The 27,515-nt window shown below is 43.6% G+C and overlaps 3 protein-coding genes across 3 annotated transcripts in view; 1 reads left to right on the top strand and 2 right to left on the bottom strand.

Moving 5' to 3' along the window:
* The window catches only part of LOC119450534 (oxysterol-binding protein-related protein 8-like), a 115,220-nt gene extending 108,132 nt beyond the window's left edge, over positions 1-7,088 (bottom strand). The window contains 2 exon segments of the mRNA XM_037714027.2: positions 6,236-6,275; positions 6,835-7,088. Of these exon segments, the coding sequence (XP_037569955.1) occupies positions 6,236-6,275; positions 6,835-6,846 (52 nt within the window). The 5' untranslated portion in view covers positions 6,847-7,088.
* A 142-nt stretch (positions 7,089-7,230) lies between these two features.
* LOC119450533 (vacuolar protein-sorting-associated protein 25) lies at positions 7,231-8,028 on the top strand. Its single transcript, XM_037714026.2, has one exon. It carries the CDS (start codon positions 7,386-7,388, stop codon positions 7,914-7,916), a length of 531 nt encoding a protein of 176 aa, XP_037569954.1. The 5' UTR covers positions 7,231-7,385; the 3' UTR covers positions 7,917-8,028.
* A 369-nt stretch (positions 8,029-8,397) lies between these two features.
* On the bottom strand, positions 8,398-27,485 carry LOC119450531 (protein saal1). Its single transcript, XM_037714023.2, has 11 exons — positions 27,264-27,485; positions 27,068-27,189; positions 24,840-24,962; positions 22,182-22,265; positions 21,591-21,670; positions 21,451-21,510; positions 19,540-19,655; positions 16,053-16,176; positions 13,155-13,240; positions 11,787-11,939; positions 8,398-8,581 (listed from the first exon to the last, which is right to left on the bottom strand). The coding sequence occupies exons 1-11, from the start codon at positions 27,274-27,276 to the stop codon at positions 8,415-8,417; spliced, it is 1,128 nt and encodes a 375-aa protein (XP_037569951.1). The 5' UTR covers positions 27,277-27,485; the 3' UTR covers positions 8,398-8,414.
* Between the last annotated feature and the right edge of the window lie 30 nt (positions 27,486-27,515).

Genomic DNA, 27,515 nt, shown 5'->3' with positions numbered 1-27,515 from the left:
TATCCAGGGTAGTAGGCGAGTGTTAGTGTGAAGGTGAGCAATATCGGATAGAAATATGATATGTCACGCTCAATCTGCGATTGGTGCGGCTGTAAAAGGCGGAAATCAGACATGTTGGATGAAATGCACGATCCGATAAGCAAAAAACACAGAGGTTGGGAAGGTGTAGTGAAAGGGACATTTGGACTTACTCTAAGCACATTTTCCCGTAGAATTAAGAGCTTCGTGAAACGTGCGTAGCCCTTCTCCATACGAAAGCACAGTATTTGAGTCGTAACTCAAAGAGTGCTCAACGCAAGATTTGTTTTTACAGGAAATATAGAAAATTTCTTAACATGTCAATTACGCGGTAGATAACCTTGAAGTGGCGATTATAACGACGCAGACGATAACTGGAATATAAATGACGTCATCAGAGACAACATAACAAGAATAGAAGACACTTTCCTCAAAACGAACCGTTTGTAAAACGTGATTACGAGGAATCCTGCTTACGTCATCGGCAAAATTGTAATTTTGCGCGAAGCTATATTTATATACTATTGCGAACAGCACGAGAACGGGACTAAGATTAAGGGAACACACGACACGCGCACTTCGTCCCGTGATCGCGCTCTTCGCAATACAGTCGAACCCGGATATACCGAACCCACACATAACGAAATATTGTGTATAACGAACAACAGTAAAATCGAAAACTTTTGCATGAAATTTCTATTTTATATATCGGATTACCTACATATCGAACTTTTTTGTGATCCCCTTCAGATTCGATAAATCAGGGTTCGACTGTAGTGAGTCCTCGTATCAACATGCCCGGCATTAGCCATCATTTTTAATTATGTTTACATAGTTCCAAACTAAGCAATGACTCAACCGGGCCAGTTTCGATAAATTTTGCCACGCCAAAACGCCTGAATTAAATACGAGAAAATACTTCGAAAAAATGTCGCACTGACCATAATACTAGACCGGAGGTGTAGCGGCGCGCGAAATTCAAAAAGGGGAAAACTGGGTCCTCCCATTTTCTCTGCGGTAACAATCAGCTTTTCTCCCCATACAAAGATTAAAAGAAAAGAGTTTCAAGAGAATAGTTCAACAGTCTAACCTGATATTGTACTAGTGATTTCTATTAGCGCCCCCGTAGGAATGCCTCGACGCCAGCACCTTAGCGCATACGTGTTGCGAATTGTCGGCTCGAGCACCACGGAGTATCCAGTTATAATCGGTGAGCATGCCTAACATACCGCGACTGAGACGTGAAGTCCATATTGCGATATTTGATGGAGTGAATGCCAGCACCATGCAGCAATCGATCGGCTTGTATATTCTGTCCACCCTTCAATTAGGCAATAGAAAACTTCATAGTCCGCGTTACACTACGCGCCAACTTTACCTGTCCCAACATTTCGAGCCGCTTGATTATTAGAGGGAAGTTAAGTGGTTCCCTTTCTCTTCGTTTCCCGCGATATGCGGAAGTTACGGGCTTTGGAAAAAAAACTGTCTCCTGCTACTTAAGATGTAGCTTCGCACAGTATAACGATCGTTAAATTATCCGAGAAGTCATTTGTGATTTCATCATTTGCTCTTCTATACACAATTTCAAAGCTGCCTTCCATTCCGTGAAGCCTGCCGAGTAAGCTGCCTCCGCGTGTCTGACTTTACGCTTAACATTTTCTGTGCCGCTGCTTACAACGCTTGCGTACGTACACTCACTGCCTAGCGCTTTGGTTCTTTTACTGCGATAGCAATTACACGGTCACTCCTGGCTAATTTTCACCGTCGGCGTGGTGGTGCACATGGATTATTCGATATGCTATAGGTAGATGCTATATTATTTAAACACCAAAGTTGCTCCGACCAGGACGGTCTTGACAGATTTATTCACCAAAATTTTGGCAATTGCAGGGCGAAAAAAAAAAAGAAAAAAAAAGTGGAGGAGGACTTAAGCTTCGCCTTTTAGGGTGGAACGCAATAGCATTCAGATACCTGGCTGCTTCTCACGCTTCCCGGCAACTGCAGCTTATGTAACCGCAATGCTCACCGGGAAACGATAGCGGCGAACGCTATGAACGAAGGCGAGCTTTCTGGTAGAAACGCGACCTCTTGCGTGGGCCGATCCTCTGTTATGATTTCGCACTTTTTAATATTTCAGTGTGAGACGATTTAACATAAAAGGCATGCGCTGTCGGTATATTGTTTCGTGACATTTGTTTGTGGGCTGTCATTCTCAAAATTCCTAGGAATAACTTTGTCAAGAATGTAAGACAAGGTATGAGCAACTACAGCCAAGAAGAAGAACTTTAATGCCGTATAGAACATATACGGCAATTTTCGCTCACGAGACGTCAACGCCGGCTACGGCGCCGACACCAGATTTTTTTGCGACACGGGGACCTTTACGCTTTTGCATTAAAAAGTCGGGACATTTCATTCGCAGTGTGTGCCTTTTATCCTAACCCATTAAAAAAATGCTAACCTGCCCCGAGCACGTTTCACTTTCCTGCTTTATTTGAGTTTTGCTCGTGCGCAGCTAAAATGCTTCCGATATTGATACTCATTATTATTTAGTCCCGATTTTCGTGATATTTAACCCCACAAAGGCCAGACACCATTCTACATCAAGAATAAAATTAGAACAACCTGTTCGCCTTTATCTATGGCCACGGAGAGTGACATTCTTACAAAGAAAAACAATGAAGTATTTTCGAGTACATATTCAGTTAGAATAGTAATTATTTAGTAACTGGTTTCCTGAACTACCAACAAGTGAAAACCTGCTTCAGCATATTATAAAGAAACGCTACTATGGGCTCATTTGCGTTAACTTTCCCAATCGGAGTTAGGAGGTTTCAAACTATAGGCGCATCAAAAATGATACGTTGGCTATGCTGAGGTTAAAGGGACTAAGGCAAAGCAATAATCAACTTAGACTGATAAAGAATTATTCGGAAACTCTGCTGTCGTTAATTACACTGCAATGGGTCAATTATTGGAAGAGAAAAAGAGCACAAAGTTTTATTTTTTTTTTTTTTAATTTCGCGCGGAAACCCCAAGGTAAGCACTTCAGTGTGACGTCACGACTTCTAAAGTAATTTTAGTATTTGGGCCACGTTGGCTCAGTAAAAGTTCGCGAAACTTGCCACAATCAGTCTTGGGCTCCTTTAGAACACAATAGTCAATCTTTACCGATAAAGAATTAAATGAGACCTGGAAGACGCTGTCAAAATCCATGACGTCACGGTGAGCTGGTGCGGGAACTTCAAGCTGGCGTCACCACTCGCCTTCTGTGTTTTGGTTTTCGTCTCTTCTGGCTTACCGAGCAGCTCTCGCGGTAAGAGTGGTGTTTTCGTTATCGTGGAAGGGTAATCTACCGATACAGAAGAAATAATTTTTCTCTTTAGTGTCCCTTTGAGCACGGCGCCGTTACCGAAAGTAAACCGATGAACCATTAGTCTTTCTTCCCACACGTCTGATACTATATATCCGACATACCTGATACTTGTGTATCCTCATAGCGGTCAATGTTTTCATTACTGTCCCATTTCCCTTGCCTTTCTCTCCGACATCGTGTAACGCGTCGCGCTCGTGTTTTGTCACGTAATTTTCTATATGAGCCACACATCTAGGTATACGTGCAGTTGCACTCTTGGTGTTACAATTCCACTGTATCATGACCGCCTGATCAGTGGCATCGTTAACACTAACTACAATGCCCAGAGGCCAGACGAAAGAGCTTGCAAGAAGAACGTAATTCCACTTTTGCGACACACTGTCCGTATTATGTAAATTTATGTAAACATGCAGCTGCAGGGCCTAACGTCACGCTGATGACGCGCTGCCGTATATAGTCTTCAGCTCCTGCCTGCGCCTCCGATGCTTTTCTTCTTTTCCGACGCCGCGTTTCTCATTGCGCGTCAACACCGCCTTCTTGAATTTATAATTACGCAGCTTGGCTACGTCCACGGCGTGCCAAATTAAACTTGCGGACGTAAGGTCACGTCAAATTACGTATTATTTGTGCCACTTATGCGCTTCGAGCATGCGAAGTACTACGTCATGTTCGCGAACGCATACGTTGGCCGCAGAAACGTGCCACGCCGCTTGTTCGACGGTAAACAGACTCCGTACAGGCTCAGATCTGCGACGTCTTCGCGTGATAATTACGTCATACTTTGCGACGTAAAATAACGAGACTTGGTGCTACATCGATTTACATGACCGCGTACATATGTATACCTTTCTCTCGTATCGCGCGCAATTACCTTCCGCCAGCGGCCGCCGGTGACACGGATCTCGAGTGGGGACGCAAGGACGCCTGCAGATAGCCGCAAGCGTCGAACATCTAGCCTCTTCCCACTAGAAACGACGAAGGTTTTCACCTACGAAAGCTCACGGCTGACCGAAAGATTAAAGAGAAAAGGCTGCCTCAACTAGCGCATGAAATGTGCAGTTCCCCCTGTCCTGCTAGAAACATTGGTGCCACCATACGTTAACCAGTAAGAGGCATGTTCACCTGTAAAGCATATATACTTCCCGTACTTTGGGCAAATTCGGCCAATAGGGACAACTATTAATAAGTAAGTACATAATCGCCTCTATACATGTATGCATCACATATTTGCCCTTGATGATCCACAATGATAAAATGAGGTTGTGATAAATGAGGCAAATGAAAGCTCGACTGCAGTGCAACTGCTGAGAAAGGCAATGCAAAAACGTTCTAGTCTGTAAGGAATCTGAACGTACAGCATAAAAGAACCTAGGCGAACAAACATTGTGCCTACATTCCCTTGCACTTGTCATCCAGCCAACTGCAAGACTCTACAGGATTATGAAGGAGTCATTAGGAACTTGTGACACACTAAAGCATAAATTTGTAAATAAGCACTACCGCTCCTGCTTTTATTCACAAAGTGAGGCTACTTTGTTGAACGTGAAGCTTCTGAACCAAGATGGAAAATTGGACTAGTTGATCTTGCCCCCCCCCCTCCCTGAAAAGAAAATGCCATGTTTGCAGGTACAAGCCACAAACAATAAAAACAAATGCCAATGTTGTTAGGCAGTGATCGTATCATGAACACTGTGACAGGTTCGGTGTAGCCTGTTTGACACTTTCCAAGCTGAGTGGATGAATGCCCCATATCTGGTACCATGGACCTTTGAAGCAGCTGCAAAGTTATTCCTAAGTTGATCTTCAAATAAGCCATGTTAATAGCGACCAGTATCATACAAGTGGCCACTAAATGAACATGGCGTGTAAAACCCCAACCCAACTTAAAGTGAATGTCAAAATGCCCTGCAATCCCCAATGGCCCTGTCTTGGTCACACTGTGATGAAGGCTGTGGCTATGGCATGAACATTAACATCTATACAAGAATCTTAAGCAGGGCCAGACAAAAATTGGAACCATTTTCTGCCAATAGAGAAACCCGTAAAGATAGTTGTAAAAGTCGTAAGGAAAATAATTGGTATCACCAAACTCAGCAGTGGTGGCAGCACTAGCAAAAGTGAACCATATCAACATGTATAAATAAAGCGTTTGAACATAGCTCACGAAAAGCACATGCACTAAGGAAAACACAACGCTTAAAAACCTCACTGCACATAGTAGTCACACTGGCAGTCACTGCTACAGACACAGTATGAGGCAGCCTTTTTCGTGTGCTGCTAGACACGCTTATTGGCCCAAAGCCGCAGTTCTGATTATGAGGCACGCCGTAGTGGGGGACTCCGGAAATTTTGACCACCTGGGGTTCCTTAACGTGCACCTAAATCTAAGTACACGGGTGTTTTCGCATTTCGCCCCCATCGAAATGCGGCCGCCGTGGCCGGGATTCGATCCCTACATGCACGTTCTAAGCAGTTCATAGTACTGAGTGACAGCAATACCCCCATTAAATTTAACGAGTAAACCGTCCCACAAGGTACTGTTCACTAAGTCCCACTGATGCGCATGGGCTGAAACCCCCTGTTCAATGCAAAACAAAACTTAAGGATAAAAAGGAGGGGAAACGATGCGGTGCAGCACCATACGCATGAACAGCCAATCTCGAAAATGAACACCTGATGTTCATAAACTTAAGGTAGAAGCATCTGAACCGCACTGCCGTTTCGAGCAGTGCAAGCCGGCAAGCTCTGCAAGTGAACTCACAATCAGAAGCTACTAAAGAAGCCACAGCTTTCCCAGGTGCGGATTCGCAGCGCGAGAATGCGCTCAAATATTACCCTTACCTCCGGACGCGCTGACAGGCCGGCCTTCTTTAAAATGATTCTGAAAGGGAAAGAAAAAGACGGAATAAAACAGAGTGAGAAAGTAACGAACGAAATGCACCATTCGACACAGTTGGCTGCTTCGGCGGCAACTCGCCGTCGTCCAAGACAGACCGCCTTCCTCATCGCGTACGGAGTTTCATGCGTGTACGGACGCCCGGGCCGTAAATACACACCGGCCAAGCACTAGCAATGTAAAGGTATACGGGTGATAGATGGACAATCAATCAGAGAGAACCCGTGTCAAAGCGTTCTGTCCTCCGAGCGAAAGAAACCCGGACGCGAGGAATGGTTGTCCGGTTCAACACAGCTGATCGATACCGCCACGATGTGGAAGTGTCTACTTGAAGCCTTGCAATTTACACCGTTGACCCTAGTACTGGTTCCCTATCCGCAATAAAGGCTGCGTAAGTTCTAACCAAAGACATAAGAAGCCGACCACGGTTTTCAGAAAGCTCCTACACAAACGCTTCCTTCGCGGCAACGTTCACAGCCTCAATAAGCACACGAGGGGCGACGATGTAGCAGCGGCCAATCGATGCGGCGGCTTTGTATCTCACCGTTGAATCCATCACGCCTCTGTCATTGCTTCTGGGACACGGACTAGAGTTTTATCGACAACGGACGAACTCTTGCTTTTTCGCGCACAGTCCAAAACCGCTGAAACCACGCCACTCCTCTTTATTTCCTCCTTCAGCGACACCTGTTTATCATGCACCGGCCGAGGCCAAGCGGAACAAGCAAGCCGGGGACATCTGCGCGAAATTATCGCACAACCGCTTCAAATATATAAATAATCTGCTGGTAATTTTACTCGCACACTTTTATCGTATTTACGACTGATATAAAAAGAAAATCTCGTTACAAAGAAACTCGTTGTGGTAACGCTCAACGCACTCAACATTGCACTCAAGCCAACGTTCAAGCACAGAAAGAAACTGCAGATAAAACAAAGCCAATCCAGGACAATCCGCGTACACGCCCCGCTAGCCGACAAGTGTTTTTGCTGCTGCTCGGTGCTGCTTCGAGTGGCTTTGTCATCGCTTTGCGTTACGCTTATGACATTACTTCCCGAGGAGTTTGTTTAGCGTTCAACGCAGGACAGCCCGTCATGACGACCGATTTCGAATGGCCGTGGCAGTACAGCTTCCCCCCGTTCTTCACACTCCAGCCGACGCTGGCGACGAGGGAGAAGCAGCTCGAGGCGTGGAGCAATCTGATTCTGAACTACTACAGGGCACACAAAGCCTACGTACTCGACGTCGCCGAAGCCCTCGCATCGCCGCTGTTCCACAATAAGGACATCTCTCGAAAGTTGTCGGCGGACTCTCTCCAGGAGGTCCTCAAATACATGAGTTCTCGAGGCCAGGTCGCCTGGACGGATAAGCAGCAGACGCGTTGCTACGTGTACTGGCGATCGCCCGAGGAGTGGGGGAAGCTGATCTACGACTGGGCGGACGCCACGGGACACATGAACTCCGTGTGCACCTTCTACGAGCTCGTGCAGGGAGACGATACGGCCGACACCGAGTTCGCTGGCCTCGACGTGGACCTGTTGCGGTTATCCTTGCAAGCGTTAGAGAAGCAAGGAAAAGCCGAGCTGATAACTTTCGATGGCAGCGAAGGCGTCAAGTTCTTTTAATTGCTCCGCTCTTCGCTCGACGTGAAGTATCGGCGTGCGAATAGTGCCCGAGGCAGGACACCGCACGCTTTTCGCCTACCGTGCCAGAGCCTGCTTCGCCACTACTTATGTGCACACAAAGAAGCGATGTTGTTCGTTGGAAGAACGTTCGGTACTCGTGAGAACATAAGTTTGTTGATCCCTACTTGAAATCGCTTGTGAATTTTATAGTGCGAAGTGCAACATATGCAAAGTGCAACAAGTCTCGGGTTTAACTACTTTACTGTCTTGACCGTAAAACAGTGGTATGGTTGTTATTGTGTGCGTCGTCATGGTGCTTGATAGGCCGCATGTCGAGTCAACTGCTGTACTGTACGGATAAAATGCAACTTACGACGCATATATATATATTACACAAGATCATGTAGTCTATTCACGCTTCCCATTATGCACAGTAATTAATGGTTTGTCAATATTGATACACAGTCCAAGATTTTGCACTAAAAAAAAAATTTATTTTCATCCTGTACACTGTCTTGCTTGCTCAAGAGCACCCTGCAGCAGATGGAACGTGTCGTCTACGCTTTCGGGTCTCTGGAGCTTGGAGTCTCTGCGTGACTGAGCTTCGTGCAGCCGTGCTTGGAGTGTCGAGTGCATGTCTCTCAACCTTCCATAAAGCTCGTCATCTGAAATAAAATTTTACCACATGTTATGTGACAAGTAATCTGAGCATTACATGTCGTTATTGACAAATGAGCTGACATGTTTCCTAGACGAAAGACAGTATAAGAGAATTGCTCTATTCTTCAATAAAGAGGAATATGGTTTTGTAGTTTGTTTGGAGTGCACAATAATCTTGCACTACATAGCCCAGGCATTGCACGCACTGCAATGAGACTACAGTGGCTGGAGTTCAAATTTGCAAGCTCCGCTACAAAACGCTAATTCACATTAGAGGGTATATAGTACTGTTGCTATCATGAGTAGTGTATGGTTTTACAATGGTTAGCTGACTGTTCCCAACTACACCGTCCTTGAAGGTGCATCTGGTTTAGCAGGACATTTTTAAGTCCTGTCTTAAGTATCTGAGCAGTGATGACTAACGTTAGGCTTTGTATAACATGTATGTGTACACATGTTGCATGCGCTTGTGGTGCCTAAAGTACCAGACATTTTGTTGCCCACTGCTTCTGGTGCTGGCTGTCTTGGTGATACCAATGGCAGTTATGGAGTTAGCTCTTGCTTATCCATGGCCCAGTTTAAATCAGTAAAATGAGCCTATGCTTTTTGTGTTCATTTATTATGCTTGTTATGCCTTATGCACTTATTATGCCTTTTAAAGGATACTTTTGCTTGGAACTATTCATACTCCAGCAAAGGTGCATTTTAGCATCTACATAGCGCAATTTGCTCTTCCAAGAACAAACCTGCCACGGCGGCTTAGCGGCTATGGTGGTGTGCTGCTAAGCACGAGATCACGGTATCAAATCCTGGCCGCAGTGGCCGCATTTCGATGGGGGCGAAATGTAAAAACGCCCATGTCCCGTGCATTGGGGACACATTAAAAATCCCCTGGTGATCAAAATTACCCCGGAGTCCCCCACTACGGCGTGCCTCATAATCAAATTGGGGTTTTGGCACGTTAAACCCCAGAATTCAATTCTTCTGAGAACAAGCTATGACATCGTGGTAGGCCAAGAGCACAGCCTTTAAGATTATGATGCGCTGCTTCATTTTAACAGCAGAATGCCACACTCTTGAACAGTATACAAAACTGATGCACATGCGAGAGTTTATCACAGTGCTGAACTGTAAAGTTTGACAGTTCTGTAAAAGTATAATGCTTGCATAAGACTTTCTGACTTCTTTTACTACCATGAGTAAGCCATCGTGCAATGCAGAGCCATTGTTAAATTCACTTTCCTTCTTTTGATTTTATGTCCCATTGGTTTCGGTTATTCAGAGGAAGCTGTCGCTCAGGGTGCAATGAGGACACCACCTAGTGGGAGCTATAAATTCCAAATACACCTTAGGTACACCCATGAGCAAAAGTATATCGACTACAGCTTCAGCGAAAAAGCTTAATTTCTTGGCAACTCAGTAGACTGACAATCTTAAACTGACAAATGCATTGCGATATTTACAATGCCAAGTCTGAACTACTGTCTTCAGTTCAAGGTTACATGCCAAGGCATCGAGAAAATTCAAGGCAACCCTGGTCTACACACATCACTTATGAACATATTTGGGATGTGTAACTCATGAAAGACTGGTTTCTTCCTAGCCTGAATGCGCATACTGTAATGAAGGAAGCCGCCGTGCGAGTTGCACGCACACCTGAATAAAGCATACCTCTGTTTCTAGCTGTTATCAAGAATGGGGAAACAAGTCAACCACATTTCTAAAAAATAAGAATTCGCGGGCAAGAGTTTGTACACGTCGAGACATGCAAAAGTGTGGGCTTGCAGTAGACGTGCTTGTGACATGCAGCTTGTGAGTTTGGTTGCCACAAACAATGTGTATTTTATTAAAGATTGCCCAGTGCCTTCCCTGGTTTCAAACAGGGCTCAGTCTTTGACAGCTTCAACAAAAAGGAGCCCCTCACTGCTTCCAATTTTTCTGACCATAACGTTGCTGAGAGTTTAGCGCCCAACACATCAGAGGGCAGTACAGTGCTGAACGGCACATTGAAGCACTGGAGTAAATGGTTGCATCAGTATTTGTAGCCATCCTGTACACCAATCCACACAGTGTAAGCTGGTTATTGCACAATAATGGTAAAGTTCCACTGCCTGCTTTCATACTGGAGCAGTCTCTCTCGCTATGAACACGCCCAATCTAACAGACCACGAAATAGGCACCGTTTGAGCTGGTTTACGGATGCGAGGTTGTTGTTCCTGGTGAACCAGAACTTGGCCTCCGTTTGCAGTGATGTGTACTGAACATGATGTGGACTAAACATAAAGACTTCATCCAGCAGCTGCAAGCAAGTAGGGAAAAGATGTGCTATCTGATCCTCTATAAACAAGAGAAATGTGCCACAAAGGTGAACAAGGATGTGCTTCCAGCTCCTTTCCATGTGGAAAATCTTGTTCTTGTGCATTGACATATTGACATACACAAATGGCCAAACATTGGGCAATGTTTCTACCCCAATACCAAGGCCCCTATCACGTTCTAAAAGAGATGCCTGTTAAACACACACCTTAAATACTTCAATTCTGGCATTCTACGTGCCAAAGCCATGATCTGGGCCGGTATTTTTTAGCGATGCCTTTCCGGTAATAATGCCTTTTCGCGCTTTGTCAGTAGTCAGAGCGACGGTCCGCTCGCGTTATCAATGGGATCAGCCGGCCGTGAGCGGTGGATAAGACTAGTGTAGACTAAGTCGTAAGGCATCGCTACAAAATCGCGGCCCTGATTACGAGGCACGCTGTAGTGGGGGAATCCGAATTAACTTCGACTGCCTCAGGTGCACCCAAGGCACGGTACACAGGCGTTTGCGGATTCCGCCCCCATCGAAATGCGGCCGCTGCGGTCAGGATTTGATCTAGTGGCTTCATGCTTAGCAATGCAATGCCCTAGCCACCAAGCCACCATGGCAGGTAAACCGTGCACCTTAATACTGCATGAACCTTCATCGAGATGTTCCCCAAGACCTAATTTCATCGCCCTCACAAGTCAGCTGAAACCACTTATTCTCGGTTCGTAAGGACGCTGCATTTCACCGAAGGCTGGTGCTACTTTGTACCATTACGATATCAAGCCCACACTGGCCGACACTGATTGTGGACCTTGCAAAGAGTGTGGACCTTACAAAGAGTGTTGGAGAGCAGACATGATCAGATTAAAACCCGACAGCCAAAGCAATGAGCAAAGCCACCCGGTCACCTTCAGCCTTCCTGCCAGTGGCTAATCGAACGCTGCTGACTAGGGTCACTGCCGAACCTAGGATTCGCCAACAGTGCCTGGGTGGGACTGGCGATGACTCCTGTCCCTGAAGCCAGTCCACAAGCAATGACTCCAACTTTTCACAGCATGGCACTGCAAAGAAAACAGTGAAGTTTTTATTCTACAGCAATTTTGGAGTAACAACAGTGCCACCAGGCAGAAAATTTAGGAGTTTCCACTGGTGTACAAGGCAACTGAAATGCAGTGATCATACAGCAAGTGTGCCATAAGATACTTATGAGAATACACACATAACAGGATGTTAGTGTAAAGATTGTTTAATACAGTCCTTGAGAAGATGACAAGTCATCTTAGCACCACCAGTTCACTCCTTGAGCTCATGTTTTCATGCCTGTGTGCGTGTTGTCAAATCAAAATGCCTATAGACACAGGGCATTCTTCAGTCTAACCAATGGGTGCTTCGTTCAACAAGTGCCTTCAGGCTCTTATATGTAGCCAGGAACAATAGTGCTTGTCATACAGTTCCAAAACATTTACAACTGCAGTCAAGCCACTGATATGCACAAAAGTTGCACATGGCTGGTAAGCTGATACTGCATGGCTGAAGTGAATACCCCACAGACTACACAGCACTGACTTTAAGACATATTCATGTTATATGTAAATAGTGCACACCTCTAGAACTCTACAGGAGCAAAAAAATAATAATAATCGGTTCCAAAGGCTGATCTCCCCACATGCTGTTCACATAATAATAGAACTCCTTCCTGAATGAACAACTGAGGGTGACTTAAGTGTTTTATTTATTTTTATTCAGCTATCCCTTGTGTGAGCCAGGGTGGTGTTCCAGATCATCACTTTCAGTGAACCCAGATTGGCTAGGCCAGTGGCCAGAATGCCTGTCTCTCCTAGTGAGAAGTCTCAGCAGACACCGTTTCATAGGAAACTCTGCCACACTGACACATGTAAGAAATAGTTTCATATGAATGTCACCAATTTTGAACCGTTCAGCCAGTCAAACAGCACCTTGCAGTAGCAATGCACCAGTAAAATAACATGTGCATTTTGTTCTGAAATTTACCATTTCCTCATTCTCTTTCAGTTCTGGCAAACGCAAGTACTCAACAACTTACTCAAGATAACACCATCAAACTGCTCTGGGATCTTCAACAGCATGGATATCAACAACCGCTGCCCCCCAGTGCATCGGTACCACGCCTATAGCAGTGTTCTTATTTGATGCATGCTAGTTTAAAGTAATTCCGCACAGAGCGTGATTGTCAAAAGCAATGATGAACAGAAAACACATTAAACGAGCAAGGAAAGGAGCATCAGCATAGCACTTACAGAGGAGTCCTTTGGCATCAGTCTCGCAGTCCATAACATGCAGTAAGTGCCAGAATGCATCCAAGGAGTCATACTTTTCTCGTGAGCTGCCCAGTGAGAAATAGGAAAGTAAACTTCAACCTCAGAATGCGCTACTAAGCATACCTCAAAACAAATCTGTGTGCACAGTGTCTGCTAATCACCATTGCTCAGTTTCTCTTTCCCAGCGTGTGTCTTTCTGTTCGCCTGTCATTATATTCAGTCACTGCACTTTTACACCCGTCGAAGCATATTTGTAGAGCATGCTAGCCTGGCAAGAACTTGATCTGCTCTTACAGTACAGAGCCCACTGATGCGTGTTTGCTTGCACAATAAATGCTTGACGGCAGTTAGATAATACCTCCAACATGCAGGAAGAGGCTAAGAAAGCTTTGCTTTAGAAGTGCATGCACACAAATAGCGCACTTCCTTTATATCGTACAGTCAAACTTCCAGCCTCCCAGAGATAGAAAATATAACAGAAAGTCGTACCTCATTCACAAGTTTATTATACTCCAACCAACAGGTATAAATGTTTCAAACGGAGCTCCTGAATCCATTCAGTATACCAATCACACAAATAAACCCAGAAGCCCTTAATTATTATTATTACTCTTTTTTTTTCTTTTCCTTAGACATATGTGTGTGCATGCGCTTTCAGTTTTCATTTGAACTCTTAACCAAGCTGAGTCCCCTAATATGTTTTTCTATAGAAGCTATTGAAGAACTCTGACCGAACACAGGCTGCTACCAGGTATTCTTGTTCCCCACTCATCTCCCTCTCCCCACCTCTTTCAAATTCCAGAGAGATTAGTTGAACAGTACCTGCTTTCTTAGAAAACCAAGCATACTGATTGGCCACACCTACCTAAGTCCGTAAATTCTTTTCTGGTTCTGGCTGTTATTTCCACTCCTCGATAGAACCGAAGACTGGCACCCCATCCTTCGCCTTCTCTCTCATAACTCCAAACTTCCCTTTGTCTCTACCCCTCTCATTTCCAGTCTGTGTACAACCTTCTTTTTATTATTGTTGTTCTTTTTTTTTTCTTTGACGTTACACCACACCACACTATACTCTGGCCTATTCTCTTCGTCCTCACCCATTGAGGGTGGGGGAGAGTGAGCTTCGGGTACATGAAAACAATACTAAGGAAAGCAGTCGCTGCCCTGACAAAGACATGTCCCCTTGTTGAAATGTTGGCTTAAGCGACATTCCTTGTTCGACTACTGCTCATCATTTTATTTAAGGTTCCATAAGCTTCTGTGTTATTCCAATGAACACGCAAAATGCTTCTAACTCTTATATTTCAAAATACTCCATTTGAAAGGTCTCGTTAGGATGTTTCTGCAAATGGCTGTGGCCTACACACAAGCTGAGCTGTTCTGTCTTTATTTTTTTTTACGACCATAGCTTTGGATGATAGGTGTTGAATTCTCTCTGCAGTATCGCGCTCAACTGTAGAAGTTGCAGAAATGTCATGTGTGGGACCATGGAATGCATCCCTATGCCACTGCTGTATGGGACAGCACACTGGTGCATTTTGTTACTGCAGAACAGGCCCCATCTGTTTCTGCAGCCTATCAGTGGCATTCCATCAAGGGCCACATTCCTTCTCGCATTCCTTCTCACAAGGGCCAAATCAAAATGCATCAGCCTTGAGAACATAATTATACTATACTTCTGGAAGAAAGCGCAGTCAAACGTTTGTTGGCACTCTTCTCTTAACCTTTCTTTTTTTTTGTAATTTTGAGTGCCTTGACACTGGTATGGCAAAAAGAATCAGGGGCACTGATGTGCAAGAAAAATCAGGGGAGCTGAAGAAATTAATTTATCGATAATAATGACCAAATGAAACCAACAAACATTCAAACCATTTAAAGCAGAGGGGAAATTAACTATTTTTAATTGAAAGGTAGTAATGAAAGTGGAAGACAAAATTATGCTGGTGGGACAGCATGTTCAAAGAGGCGGGTTGGTTCATCATTAGAAAAATACAGAAACAGCACGACACAGGACAAGTGAAGAGCACAGGACAGAGCGCTGACTAACAACCAAATGCTTTATTTCCAGAAGCGGCATATAAAGACATCATTGAAGGTCACACAAAAGATAGAAAAAGAAGGATAAGCGTTAGCCACGAAGATAGTCCAGTTCTTTTGTTGACAGTGTGAGGGACAGCACGCGCATGAAATCTTCGAGACTTTTTCACAAGATTCACAAGTGGCGACGCATGCGTCAGTTCTGCGTCCCTCACGCTGTCAACAAAAGAACTGGATTATCTTCGTGGCTAACGCTTATCGTTCTTTTTCTTTCTTTATTTTTTTTTTTGTTTGTGTGACCTTCAATGATGTCTTTATATGCTGCTTCTGGAAATAAAGCATTTGGTTGTTAGTCAACGCTCTGTCCTGTGCTCTTCACTTGTCCTGTGTCGCGCTGTTTCTGTATTTTTCTACTGCTGGTGGGACTTTAACCCACAACCTCCACACGATGCATGCAATGCCTAAGAAAACAGTCGCCATAGTAATTCATTTTGGAGAGCATCGTACATGTCATGTTGTGGGTTCGGCTCTCACCAGCAGTGTGTTGTCTGTTTCTTACACTTTCATTTCCCTCTTTATTATTATTTCTACATTTCAATCAGAAATTCTGTTAGCTCCTGCTATGACATCCTTGGCTTCATTTGGTTGAAACTGATAGGCACTTTAGCAGGCCTTTTTTTTTTCTGTGTCTGCTTGTTTCTATGTCTGCAGCGCAGCGTAAAAAACATTGACCAAATATTTCCAAACTGTTCTGCGTTCCAAGTCTTTATGGCCTTTAATGCAAGCAGAGTGGAATTTCTGTTCTTCCCCAGCAAGAATAAATCACTGTCTCACACTCACCTCAGGTAGCTTGCAGCCGTGAAAAGTGCCTCGATAAAGTTCTCATTCACACACATTGCACACATCTCCGAGTCTTCATCAAAGACTAAGTCCAAGACTTGCAGAGTAGCCCTGAGCAGCTCCTCTGTTGAATGCAGCAAGCAAACGTAGGCAGTGGTGAGAACATAGGAGTGGAACAAGGACAGCGCTAATCCCTGTGACATGTGGCCGAAGCCATTATTAACAAATACAGAGCGGATAGCCGTCATCTCGCTAGTGTGTTACTTTCTGAAATAGGAACACAGGAAAGGAACAACCTTGCACTGCCTGTTCCGCACATGCGCATGCTGGATGTAGCAGTATTTCCGAATGGAAGAAATGTAACAAAATGTGGAGGTGTTTTAGTACAAAGCAAAGTAAGGACATCATGACCATGGAATCTTTTGGAGCAACAAGCAGTCCCCAAATGAAGCATTAAGCACGTAACTGCTTCAAGTAATCACATTCACCAAGGCTGGTATTATATTTAACATTTTTCTGAGAAACACCACTTGTATGTACAGTTGGCATCAAAAGTTTACAAAGTTTGGGTTTCATAAAAAATCTCTATTCCTCTGCAGTTTCTCAGATTCATATTCATTTTTTTTAATACAGGCACGCATATTTAAACAGATGCTTCACACATAAGAAAGTCTCATAATGAATGACTGCATGGGGAGCTCCTATGCTCTTGAAACGGGTAAGCATACATCGTAAGGATACAAGGAAGGATGTTACAGCAAGGCATATGGCTGTAACAAAGACAAGTGCTAATAACAATAACAGTATACAATTTCAACTGTTGATTTCAATCAAAATATGAAAATACAATTTGAAAGAAAGATTTTTAAAAGTCAGTTTTGTCCGAATGACAAAGAATTGATTGCGATATCAAATTATTAGGCAGCTATATGAAGTAAGGTTAGTAGTATCAGCTGCATAAACAGCTGTATGTGTTCGCTTAAAGGGCCCCTCACCACTTAAGGGGCCCCTCACCACGATGTTATCTGCGTGCCGTGAGAACAGCTAAAATTTCAAACCAAACGCCGCACGCCCTTCTTTTCAAGGGAGCCGCCCTCCCAGCTCGAGAGTCGAGGTCAGATGCACAAGTGCACCTACATAATTTGTATTGCTGAAACGTCACTCGCAGCAACACATGACTGAGAATTATTAAAGGTTAAAGCCGTTATTTATTTGATTTGTTGCTCCCCTAAACAATTTAAAATTTAGAGAAATAATAAAATCTGCAAACCGAATGTCTCTGAGTCTTTGTTTTGCTCCTTGCCATAGCAAGATGGACGTACTTCCGTTATGTCTGCTTGTTCCCACTTCGTGCAGTTGCACTCGCAGGAAACGAAACTATCTGCCATTTTCCACCGGGTTCCAGCTTGCATCTGCCTCAATGCTTGCATTACACTGACTTATACCGCTAGTCAGCTGTCCTAATGCATAGCGCACAAAATCATGCGCTGCGCAAAACTAGACAAACACGACAGCTCGCACACAAGACCTTCACGAGTGCGCAGTAAAATGAAAAATAAAAAAAATAAAAAGAAAGCGGGGCCCCGTGACGTATGCTACACACAATCCTCTCGCTTCGGCGTGGGAGAACACAGGGATGGAATTTCGCTTGCAGAGGCCAGACGGGGTCAGGTAAAGAGAGTGTATATTGGATGTGAAGCTCGCCTCCTGAAATCATGGGTTCGCGACACTTCAAAAACTTCTCTAGCTATGCTAGTAATGAAACAATTTGAAAAATTATTGCGCTGGAACTCTCCCTAGAGAGTACGTAATAACTTCCAGCGTATAAGCAAAATTTGCTATGTGGCCCCCCTTTAACTCGCCATTGTGGCGTAGTGACGTTGATGTTACGTTGCTAAGCCGGAGGTCACAGGATTGAATCCCGGCCGCCACGGCCGCACTTCGACTGGGGGCGAAATGCGAAAGACACCCATGTACAGTGCATTGGGTGCACATTAAAGAGGGTGGTAAAATTAATCCAGAGTTCCCCACTACGGCATGTCTCATAATCATATCATGGTTGTGGCAGGTAAAACCACAGAATCAATTTTTGTTTTTTTTTACCTTCGCTTACTAACTAAACAAGCACATTGCCACATACGCACAAGCAACACAACACATCTCACTCTATGACCACAGACACTCGCTGTCAGCATGCTGGCGTGATGAAGAGCGGCAGCAGCGGCGAGCAAATCCCCCTTTGTGCTGCCTCTCGCTTCAATGCGAACTACGCACACGAGAACACAGTGCACACGAAGCCGCCAGCCATCTCTGGTTGCCTAGCCTTTGAACCCACTGCAGATTACCTAAGGCGCACGCGGCCGCGCTCAGTCACCGCAGCCGGAGTAGAAGAGGATATGTGCAAAAACCTGCCCCCAGCCCCATCTGCATATACGAGAAAGGGGGCGCACCCCCCCCCCCCCCACCTTCCTTCCTTGAACGCAAGAAGATGTCGCTGCATCAACCCGCCATCCTTCTTGGCTCACCCTCGAAAGTTTTCCCTCTCACCTATAGCATACAGCGCATGGCCACGATGTTATCAAATCTCTGACTTTATGTGGAACATCACAGCTGTGCCGATGGCTATGACAACGGAGGAAATTCGCCTGTAGTGTCCATATAATTGCTACCACAATAAACGAAGCCAATAAAAGGTTCTATGGCAAAGAATAACAATCAAGGACTGAGTGGTATAACAAGTAAGGTCACCACTCGGAGGTATAACAAGTTTTCCCGCAGCAAGTAAAATAGTGCATCACTGTGTTAGCCACATGTACCTAGTAGAGATTGCACATTTAAATTCCAAGCTGCGTGCCCAGCCTGCGGATATATTCTGCTTCTTCCGAGATATAGCGCAATGTTAACTTGTGACGCCAACTGTACCTCTTCTGACAATGCAAGAACAACGAAAAATTTTTAAGGCTATATTATATTTGCTTTATACCGCTGTGAAACAAGTGTGCTTTGTTCTCTCAACTCATCAAAACCACAAACAGGTGTAACTGCACAAGAGCATACTACTTTATTCATAACAATGCATAAACTACACATTTCAAAATTACAGTAATGTGTGTGCTTGCCTGTGACATGCAGCTGACCACACGGAAAAAAAGGGTGCAGTTAAGAGGACCGTTCCTTGGGCTGTAAACAAGCCCAAAAATTAGTGCACGTGCATGTGTTACAGTAAGAAAAGAGGATGGAAGTACATAGTGTCGCTCGTCTATAAATATTTACTATTTTCAAGAACTCTAAGCTCAATAACAAACTGAAAAACGGAACAAAGTTCGCAGATAATCCGGCATATTACGAACCTCACGAGCAGAATTACGTTCTCAAGTCCTTTGTGCTGTCAACAGAACAACAATGATCTTCATTAGAAATGCCAGAGTGATGCATGCTGGACAGAGAGAAAAGACACACAATGAGCAATCATGCACAGGGGACTTGCCATTGATGGAGTTTTCCAAGATGAATGTTATGCCCGAGAGGCAGCTGTCAGATGAACGGATGGCCTGAAGCCAAAATGGCAAGGACTCCTTATTCGACAGGCATGTGTGGCAAAGTCTGCAAAATGATTTTTTTTTTTAAAGAAAAATAATCATGGACGACTTTCCTGCAGGTATGGTACAGGGAGTACCAATATAAAAAGGAACATTTGATTAATGTCTGAGAATGTATTTAGTTGTTCATTTATTTATTTATTTAGGTACCCACAGGGCCACTTTGACATTACAGTTAGGGCGGCGGGAGGGGGGGCACAGTAAACAGTAGTACAAGTACAAAAAAAGCAGGCACAATACAGTGCAACAGGATAATGGAAATAACTTGTATTAAAGCACGAAATTGAGGTTCATACATAAAAGAAAAAGAATAGCGGAGAAAGTAGCAAGTACAAGTCAACAGAATAACGCACGTAACTTGCCATAAAAGGTAAGTCAAGTGAGATAAACACACCAGCACATGCTTGTGGCAACAGTCATGAACAGCCATCACACACAGCAAGACACGTGAGCAGCGAAATGATGCATGGTAAAGTTTTTTTCAAAAGTGTACTATGTCAGTAACAGGAGAAAGAGGAGTCTTTCTGCACCAGAATCTCAAAAGTAACACCGAGAATGTTCTCCCAACAGCAGAACTACTCAAGCAAGGTTTTAGCTTTCACCCAAGTAGCAATTCTTGCTTCAAAGCTGATTAGGTACGCCCTTTCATGTTATACCAGCCCATTAACTTATCAGCTTCTCTGTAAACCACTGACTCCTATAAGCCATATCGGTTTCAGTTCATGACAGCTGCCAACTTGGCATAGCCGAAGGTTTATTAAATTTATTAAATTAGTTAGTTGCATCCGCGCGCTGATGTGGAAACAGCGTGAAAACGGGGGCCATATTCTTGGCCAATCACTTTCAGGCATATCACTTTCAGTGCGCATTCATTGGATAAACCAGCAGACAGCAGGTGCATCATTCCACTGAAACGCCTTGATAAACATTGTATCACGCAAAACTGAATGTATCCTCCAAAGCAACTAAGAACAGTGCCGCAGGATAGGAGGATGTAACGGATGGCACATACAGCTGATACTGACAACTGATTTTATTCAAGAACGAAGGCAGTCCCGAAGAACAAAATCAGCAATATTATTTTTGAAGCTGCTCTTTCTTAGTTGGCAGTGTTATTATTTCTTCACTAAAGCCAACTTTCCCACTATTACCACATCTATATGAACATTTTCTAGCTAATGCTGGCAGCCACACCGGAAGAACAAGTACATCCGTATTTTGTTATTACCAAAGTTTTCCTGAACATTCTAAGCTGGTGGTACAGTAACATTGCTGTGCTTACTAACTATGATAAAATCACTGTTTCCCTTACGATAAAATTATCTATTGTAACAGTTGTGTTCACCTGATAATACAGCTCTCCAAAAAAGTCAAAACTTCTTATAACATTGTGGTCTATAACTAAATTTGCTTGCTGTATATTGATTAATGCTCCATTACTGCAATCATTCTCTTATATTCAAGAGTTTCACTTGGAACATATTGAAATGTTATGCATGCAGATACTAACATTATGTATGCAAAGAGTTTGAACAATACAAATTTCAAAAGATTTATAAATTACCAAGTACAAGCATCAGGAAATGTTCCTTCCCAAGGCAACAGCAGCTGGCTGCCATGAATGTCTAACTAGTATTCCCAGAAACAGGTAATCAAATTGCACTGGATATTGTTGCAAGGCTTACTCATACATCGGCATTTGCAACAGCTCACAAGAGGCTAAGAAGTTCTTGTTCTCTAGTTTCAAGCAAGAAACGGCAAGAATAGGCTTGATGAAAGAGCCACAGGCACCTTCTCACCTCAACACTTGAACCAGCGTGGGTGTGTCAGTTCCTCCGAGCAGTTGCATAGCCATCTGCCTGCACAAGTAACAACGTGTTGTAAGAACACATGATGACGCACGTTGAGAACAAGGTGCATGCCTGCAGGTTATACTCACAGGAGACCTTCCTCCTTGGAAAGAGCCAAGCTGAGGTCAGGGAATACAGCCATATTTCCCAGAATTCCAATTAAAATTTCCTATGGCAGCAAAGAGAAATAATTTGTTAGCAGGTAAGCAAAGTTCTATGTACTGTCATAATCACCTGTCACCTCCACCACCAATCATCACACCCGATAACATCAGTGCCGCACGTCCCAACGATGTCCAGCTGTCCCTGTCTTGTGGCAGCGAACTTAATGCTATAGTTGCTAACTTGTTAATCTCATCCCTCTATTTTCCTACCCTTGGCACCCAGTCTGTTTCTCTGGTAGATCAAGGGCAATCTGTTCTATGCATTACATGCCTCATAAAGCTCCTCATCCTCATGAAGTGGCTGACTTGGCAGATCGGTGCATGTTTTATAAACAGAAATAACCCTGCCCTAAACCTACTTCTCAAACAAATGTTCGGGATGAAAAAAGTTTGTGAGCTATTGCAAGATATTTTCTGATAAAGAAATTTGAATATGATGCTAAAGAAAAATGATGTTATAGGGGTAGTTCTGGAAATAAATGAGACTAAAAGGAGATCAGGCGCATCATAGCTCACCACTAGACGAGGTGACTTCGAAGTGGAGATGATCTGTAGGAAAATCTCAGAGGCCTTGAACTCATGCAGGAAATGTGCAACATCCTGTTGGGAGAGAAAGGAAAAGAAAGCTGCAGTCACTTGCATCAGTCAGATTATAACATCAAACAACCACCGTGCTCTCGTTATCCTGCTGCTGATAAGAAAGAGTCCTCTACACCCATTAGCTGACAGGGATGTCACTATTACTTACACAATGCTGCACCCAAAACATGTGATCTAAACACTTTTTGTGTCTCATATGGAGAACACCTCTTGAAGTTTTTATATGATATACAAGCAACCCTGCTTATGTGAGGTTTTAGGTTAGATGGCTTAAATGTATCCCACCTTACCATCACATAATACACAACAGCTCATGAATCCAAATGAAATGTGGGCTTGCAGCCATGGAATTCTCATCTCACTAATGATTTTGCCAAGAAAATACATTACTACTTCCAGACACCAGACATCACACCGGTTGGACTAATTCAAGCCCACTTAGCCAAAGAGAATTTATATGCGATGCAGCACATTATTTGTTGTTTCATTATAACCTAAAAGCCCTCTAGTCAGAGGGCATTCCATAGATAAGAAAAAAGGGGGGGGGGGGGGGGGGGCAAACGGCAAACAAGAGACTTAATATTCAAATACACAAATAAAGACAAAAATAAACAAGGCAAGAGAACACTACAATCATACACTGAGAACTCTGCAAAAAAAAACTGCAAAAACAGGATACACTGCCAAGTGCAACAAGTGCAATGTAAGCAGAGGACATGTGTTAAAAATATAAAAATAAAACCATTGCAATTATACATTACAGACACAGGAATTTTACACTACAAAACAGAGTACACCATTAATGACATCTAAGTAGAGGACTCATGTCAAGTGTGCAAAAAAAAAAAAGCCGCGCTCAGATTACTAGCGGTCGGGACATGAAATGTGTGCTAACAAGTTTTTGAAACTCATTAGAGTGACATTCAGTTGCAATGTGAGATGGCCGGTTATTCCACTCAGCTGTAGTGGGTGGTATGAAAGATTGAGTGTATCGGGATGTGCGACACATTACATGTTTAATTTTGAAAGGAAGATCACGATGAGGGGCCTGAAAAAAGTCATCGTGAAAGGATATGTGGGGATAAAGTTTATGAAAGAGTGTGAAACGTGATACTGTGCGATGAATTGATAAACTTTCGAGTTAAGCACGCTGTTTTAAGAGTGTGATGCTGGTGCTACTTGAATAATTCGAAAATATAAATCCAGCAGTACGATTTTGCAGGGTTTCACAAATAATGTACTCTTGGTCTGAGTCCCCAAGCTGACGCATACTCAACATTTAGGTGAATTAATGTAGTGTAGGCTAGATTCTCCATGCGCGTCAAAGAGCGTTTCAGATTACGTTTGATGAGGCCAAGACAGCGGTTAGTAGATGCAAGGATGGTGTCGATGTGGCTTTTCCACATCAGGTGACAGCAGAAACGGAGCCCTAGGTACTCACAGCTTAATGTAAGTTCAAGGTTAGTATTGTTTAACGGGTGGTAAGATTGAATTCCAGAAACTTGATTAGTAAAAGACATAAATTCAGTCTTTGAGACGTCTAGCAACATTAGCCAAGCCTCGCACCATGCATTTAAGGTGTCAATGTACTAAGATTTAGGCGTACATTAAGCAACCACAAGTGATAAAATTTTATCTGGAGCCTTTTGCTGCAGCATTCCAAGAGGTGCAGTTGTTTCAACACAACCGATCATTGCTGTTCATGTTGCATGTTTAAAATGCTGATGCCATGAGCTAAAAAGAACTTACAATTCAACCAAGTCACCCTTCCGAAGTTACAGTGGCCTGACACTAAAGTTCACTCTGTGCTCATGCCCTAGAACTTATTAAACTATGCATATAAAATCCATTATCATACAGCTGACTTAGCTAAGAGGGACAAAAGGATATTGAAGTCGAGCTAGACCAATAGATTATTCGTCTAGACGTCTATAATCATTCTCTGAGTGCCAATATATCACTTTGCTTCGTAGAAAACTGACGCCAAAGGGTCCGCTGCTGCTTCTCAATTTGAACCACCCATGCCAAAACAAACGAGTTGACGTAGTCTCCAAGTGCAAGGTCTCTATGCCACACTCTGTGAATCGGTCAGCTGCTCTCATCACTTGAGAGGTGCCATAGTTCAAACAGGTGGTTCCAATTCGATTTTCTATTTTTGGCATTTTTTTGCTTACAAATGCTGTTCTCGCTATGAATGACAAATTCGTTATTACGAAAGCCTAATCTTTCAATTTACCCGGACGTGTTTAATTTCATTGTCCCTTTAAGCTGGTACCCGATACCTGACATGGGTATTGAATGTAAAAAAACAAAAAAAAACAGGATGCAAGACTGCATCTATTTGTGACAGTCCAAGCAAGTGACACGCTGGTTTGCTGCATAAGAGATAAGAGGTGCATTGCTGTGCATTGAGCACATGCAATACAAGTGACAGACATGCAACAATGGTGCGCAACAGAAGCTAGTCCTTCTTTTTGAAAAATGTGAAAGTGCAAAGGTTGGAAGAAGCAAAAGTGAAGTAGACTGCCCCAATAGTTGTGATGGTGCAGCAATAAAATGCATTCGCAGGCTTACAGAGTTGGCGGCCATGTCCCAAACTGTGCAGAGCTCCTCCTCAACCTCTCTGTCCAACTCCACGGCCTCTTCCTCTGAAAGTACTTTCTCACCTTCCCCACAGGCATTCTCATTTTCAGCAGCCTAATGAGGATGCCAAAAAGAAAAATGACATTTGTCGGAAATGCAAAGTAAAACTGGAACTGAATTGAATTCTAGGGTTTTACGTGCTAAAACCACGATTTGATTATGAGGTACGCCGCAGTGGGGGACTCCGGTTTAATTTTGACCACTGAGGGGATCTTTAACGTGCCCCCAATGCAAGGGAAATGGGCGTTTTTGCATTTCGCCCCCATCAAAATGCGGCCGGGATTTGATCCCGTGACCTCGTGCTTAGCGGCGAAACACCATAGCCGCTAAGCCACCACGGTAGATAAAAAAAAAAGTAAAACTGGATGCACACATCAAGATCAGAGCAAACAGATTTGAAGGCCAATGTAACCAATTATCACAAGCTAACAAATTTTTCAATGTAACAAACAGTTATGATTAACAGACGTTGGGGAAATAATTTAGCTTCCCCAGTACCAATTTAAGAATATTTATCAGAAAAATGTAGTGGTTAAAAATGAAATGCTGCAAAGATGTATTTTCCAATATAGTCAAAGGTTTGATGGAGAACCATCTGGCCATGTAAAGTGATAGTATAGCAATTATAAATTTTGCCACTTACCAAAAAACGACAAAATTGATGTTTCAGTGCTCGACGGTTAACATTGTTCACAAAACACAAATGAAATCGCCATCACTGAAACAGTTTATGTATTCTTGAATATGTGACGAAGTGACTTCGCATAGACAGGGCGAAGATTACGGTCCCTTATATGGCAGAGATAAATGAAGCGCTCGTGCACATTTTTCAAAAATATGGTGTGCATATAACGCACGTGCCGAGCAGTAAAATAAGATAAGATCTCATCAACATGAAAGACGCCCTACCCGATGCAAGTTTCCTGGTGTTGTGTACAAGATACCATGCATAGTTTGCAAATTTGTGTATATAGGTGAAACAGGAAATCTAAACAGACGTTTGAAGCAGCAACAGAATGATGCCAAGAAGGGAAACATGTCAACAAACACCTCAGCGGAGCACGTGCAGGAATCTTGACACACCATTTATCGAGATGATGCACGCGTGTTGGTGACAGACCGAAATGTCGCATCATGGCTTCATCTAGAATCACTCATCATTCAAACTACTGACAAATAGACGGCAATCTTCACCTCATCTATGCAAAGTCACTTCGTCACATATTCAGGAGTACATAAACTGTTTCAGCGATGGCCATTTCATTTGTGTTTTGTGAACAACGTTCCTGTACGGGCACCGAAACACCAGTTCCATTGTTTGTTGTGTTGGTCAGTGACAAGATTTATAATTGCTACACTATTTTCCAATATGCATCTTTGTTCAGCATGCACATGCAAACAAACACACTGAGACAAAAATGTGTTCTTGTTTTGCAATATGACGTGTGCAGAAAAGACAATGGAGCTGTGAGCTTTCAAGCATTGTTAAAGGACCGCAGCCATTGTCAGCTCCGATTTCAGCGCGTACAATTTGTGCTATCACTGCAGTAACTCATCGGTATGACTCTCTCTCTAAGCTACAGCATGCACAACGCACTTTTCTGTCATTGCATAACAGTTATTTTCAAGAGAAGCAATGCTTAAAATGAAAGCAGAAATAACTCGTGTACCGTCACAAACAAACTGCGGCGTAGCCACATAGCTTGACCTTTCGTGCAAGAATGCATTCGAAAATTCCTTGCCTCCCACTGCTTACTAGCACTTTGCAAGCCAAGTCTCAGCATGTCTCTGTGGAGTAACGTTCTTGTTTCCTGGCCTTCACTGGCGATCGATTTGCCGGTACTTCTGACTAAACTATAAGAGCGTATTTCAGGGGCTGTCGATTTCAGCATGTGCGAGAAATATCTTTTTGGATCCACAATAACGTTTTGTTTCCACGTGATTTTGTGAGTGATCTTCGGTCTAACGAAGTTCTCCATGTAGCGAAATTATAATCAGCACCAGTCGACAGCTGTCAGTCCAATTACAAATTACATGCAAGAAATAAAGAAAAGAAAAAAAAAAGACGTGGGCTTTCAGTAACAAGCCCAATGTGCCCTGTGCAGATGCTGTTTTGCCACACACAACACAAACACAGATCATGTGATATCTAAACTCACTTTGATGGCTTTCAAGAGGCACTGAAATAACCAGTGTCGGCTAAACACTGTTTCCCCGATCCTGTCTCCACTCAATGATTCATCGGCTTCTACGATCTCCGGCGGAGGCGACGGGTTTCTTTCTGGAAGGAGGGGGGCGTCGTCAAATAAGTTCGAAAGCTTTCCAACACGGAGCAAGGCTGGCGCATAACATTACCTGTATCATCCATCGTCACGGCAGCACTATTTCACCAACGACATTCATCCAGGATGTCGCACGTCAAAAGAGACACAAAAGTTTGTTCCTGATTCACAAAAATCTTACGCTTATCTCAAACGGAAGCAACAATCCAAACACGAAACGCGCGTACTGTTGGGCGCTGCCATGTTGAGTACGCGAACGAATCGCCCATGACTATCTCTCGTTAGACTTCTGCCTTTGTTGTACATTTTTGTCATTTTCTTGTGC

The sequence above is a fragment of the Dermacentor silvarum genome, chromosome 4 (genome assembly GCF_013339745.2).
Source record: "Dermacentor silvarum isolate Dsil-2018 chromosome 4, BIME_Dsil_1.4, whole genome shotgun sequence".
Taxonomy (NCBI): domain Eukaryota; kingdom Metazoa; phylum Arthropoda; class Arachnida; order Ixodida; family Ixodidae; genus Dermacentor; species Dermacentor silvarum.
Note: the sequence above shows the minus strand (reverse complement) of the source record. Positions and strands in the feature narration are given on the sequence as shown.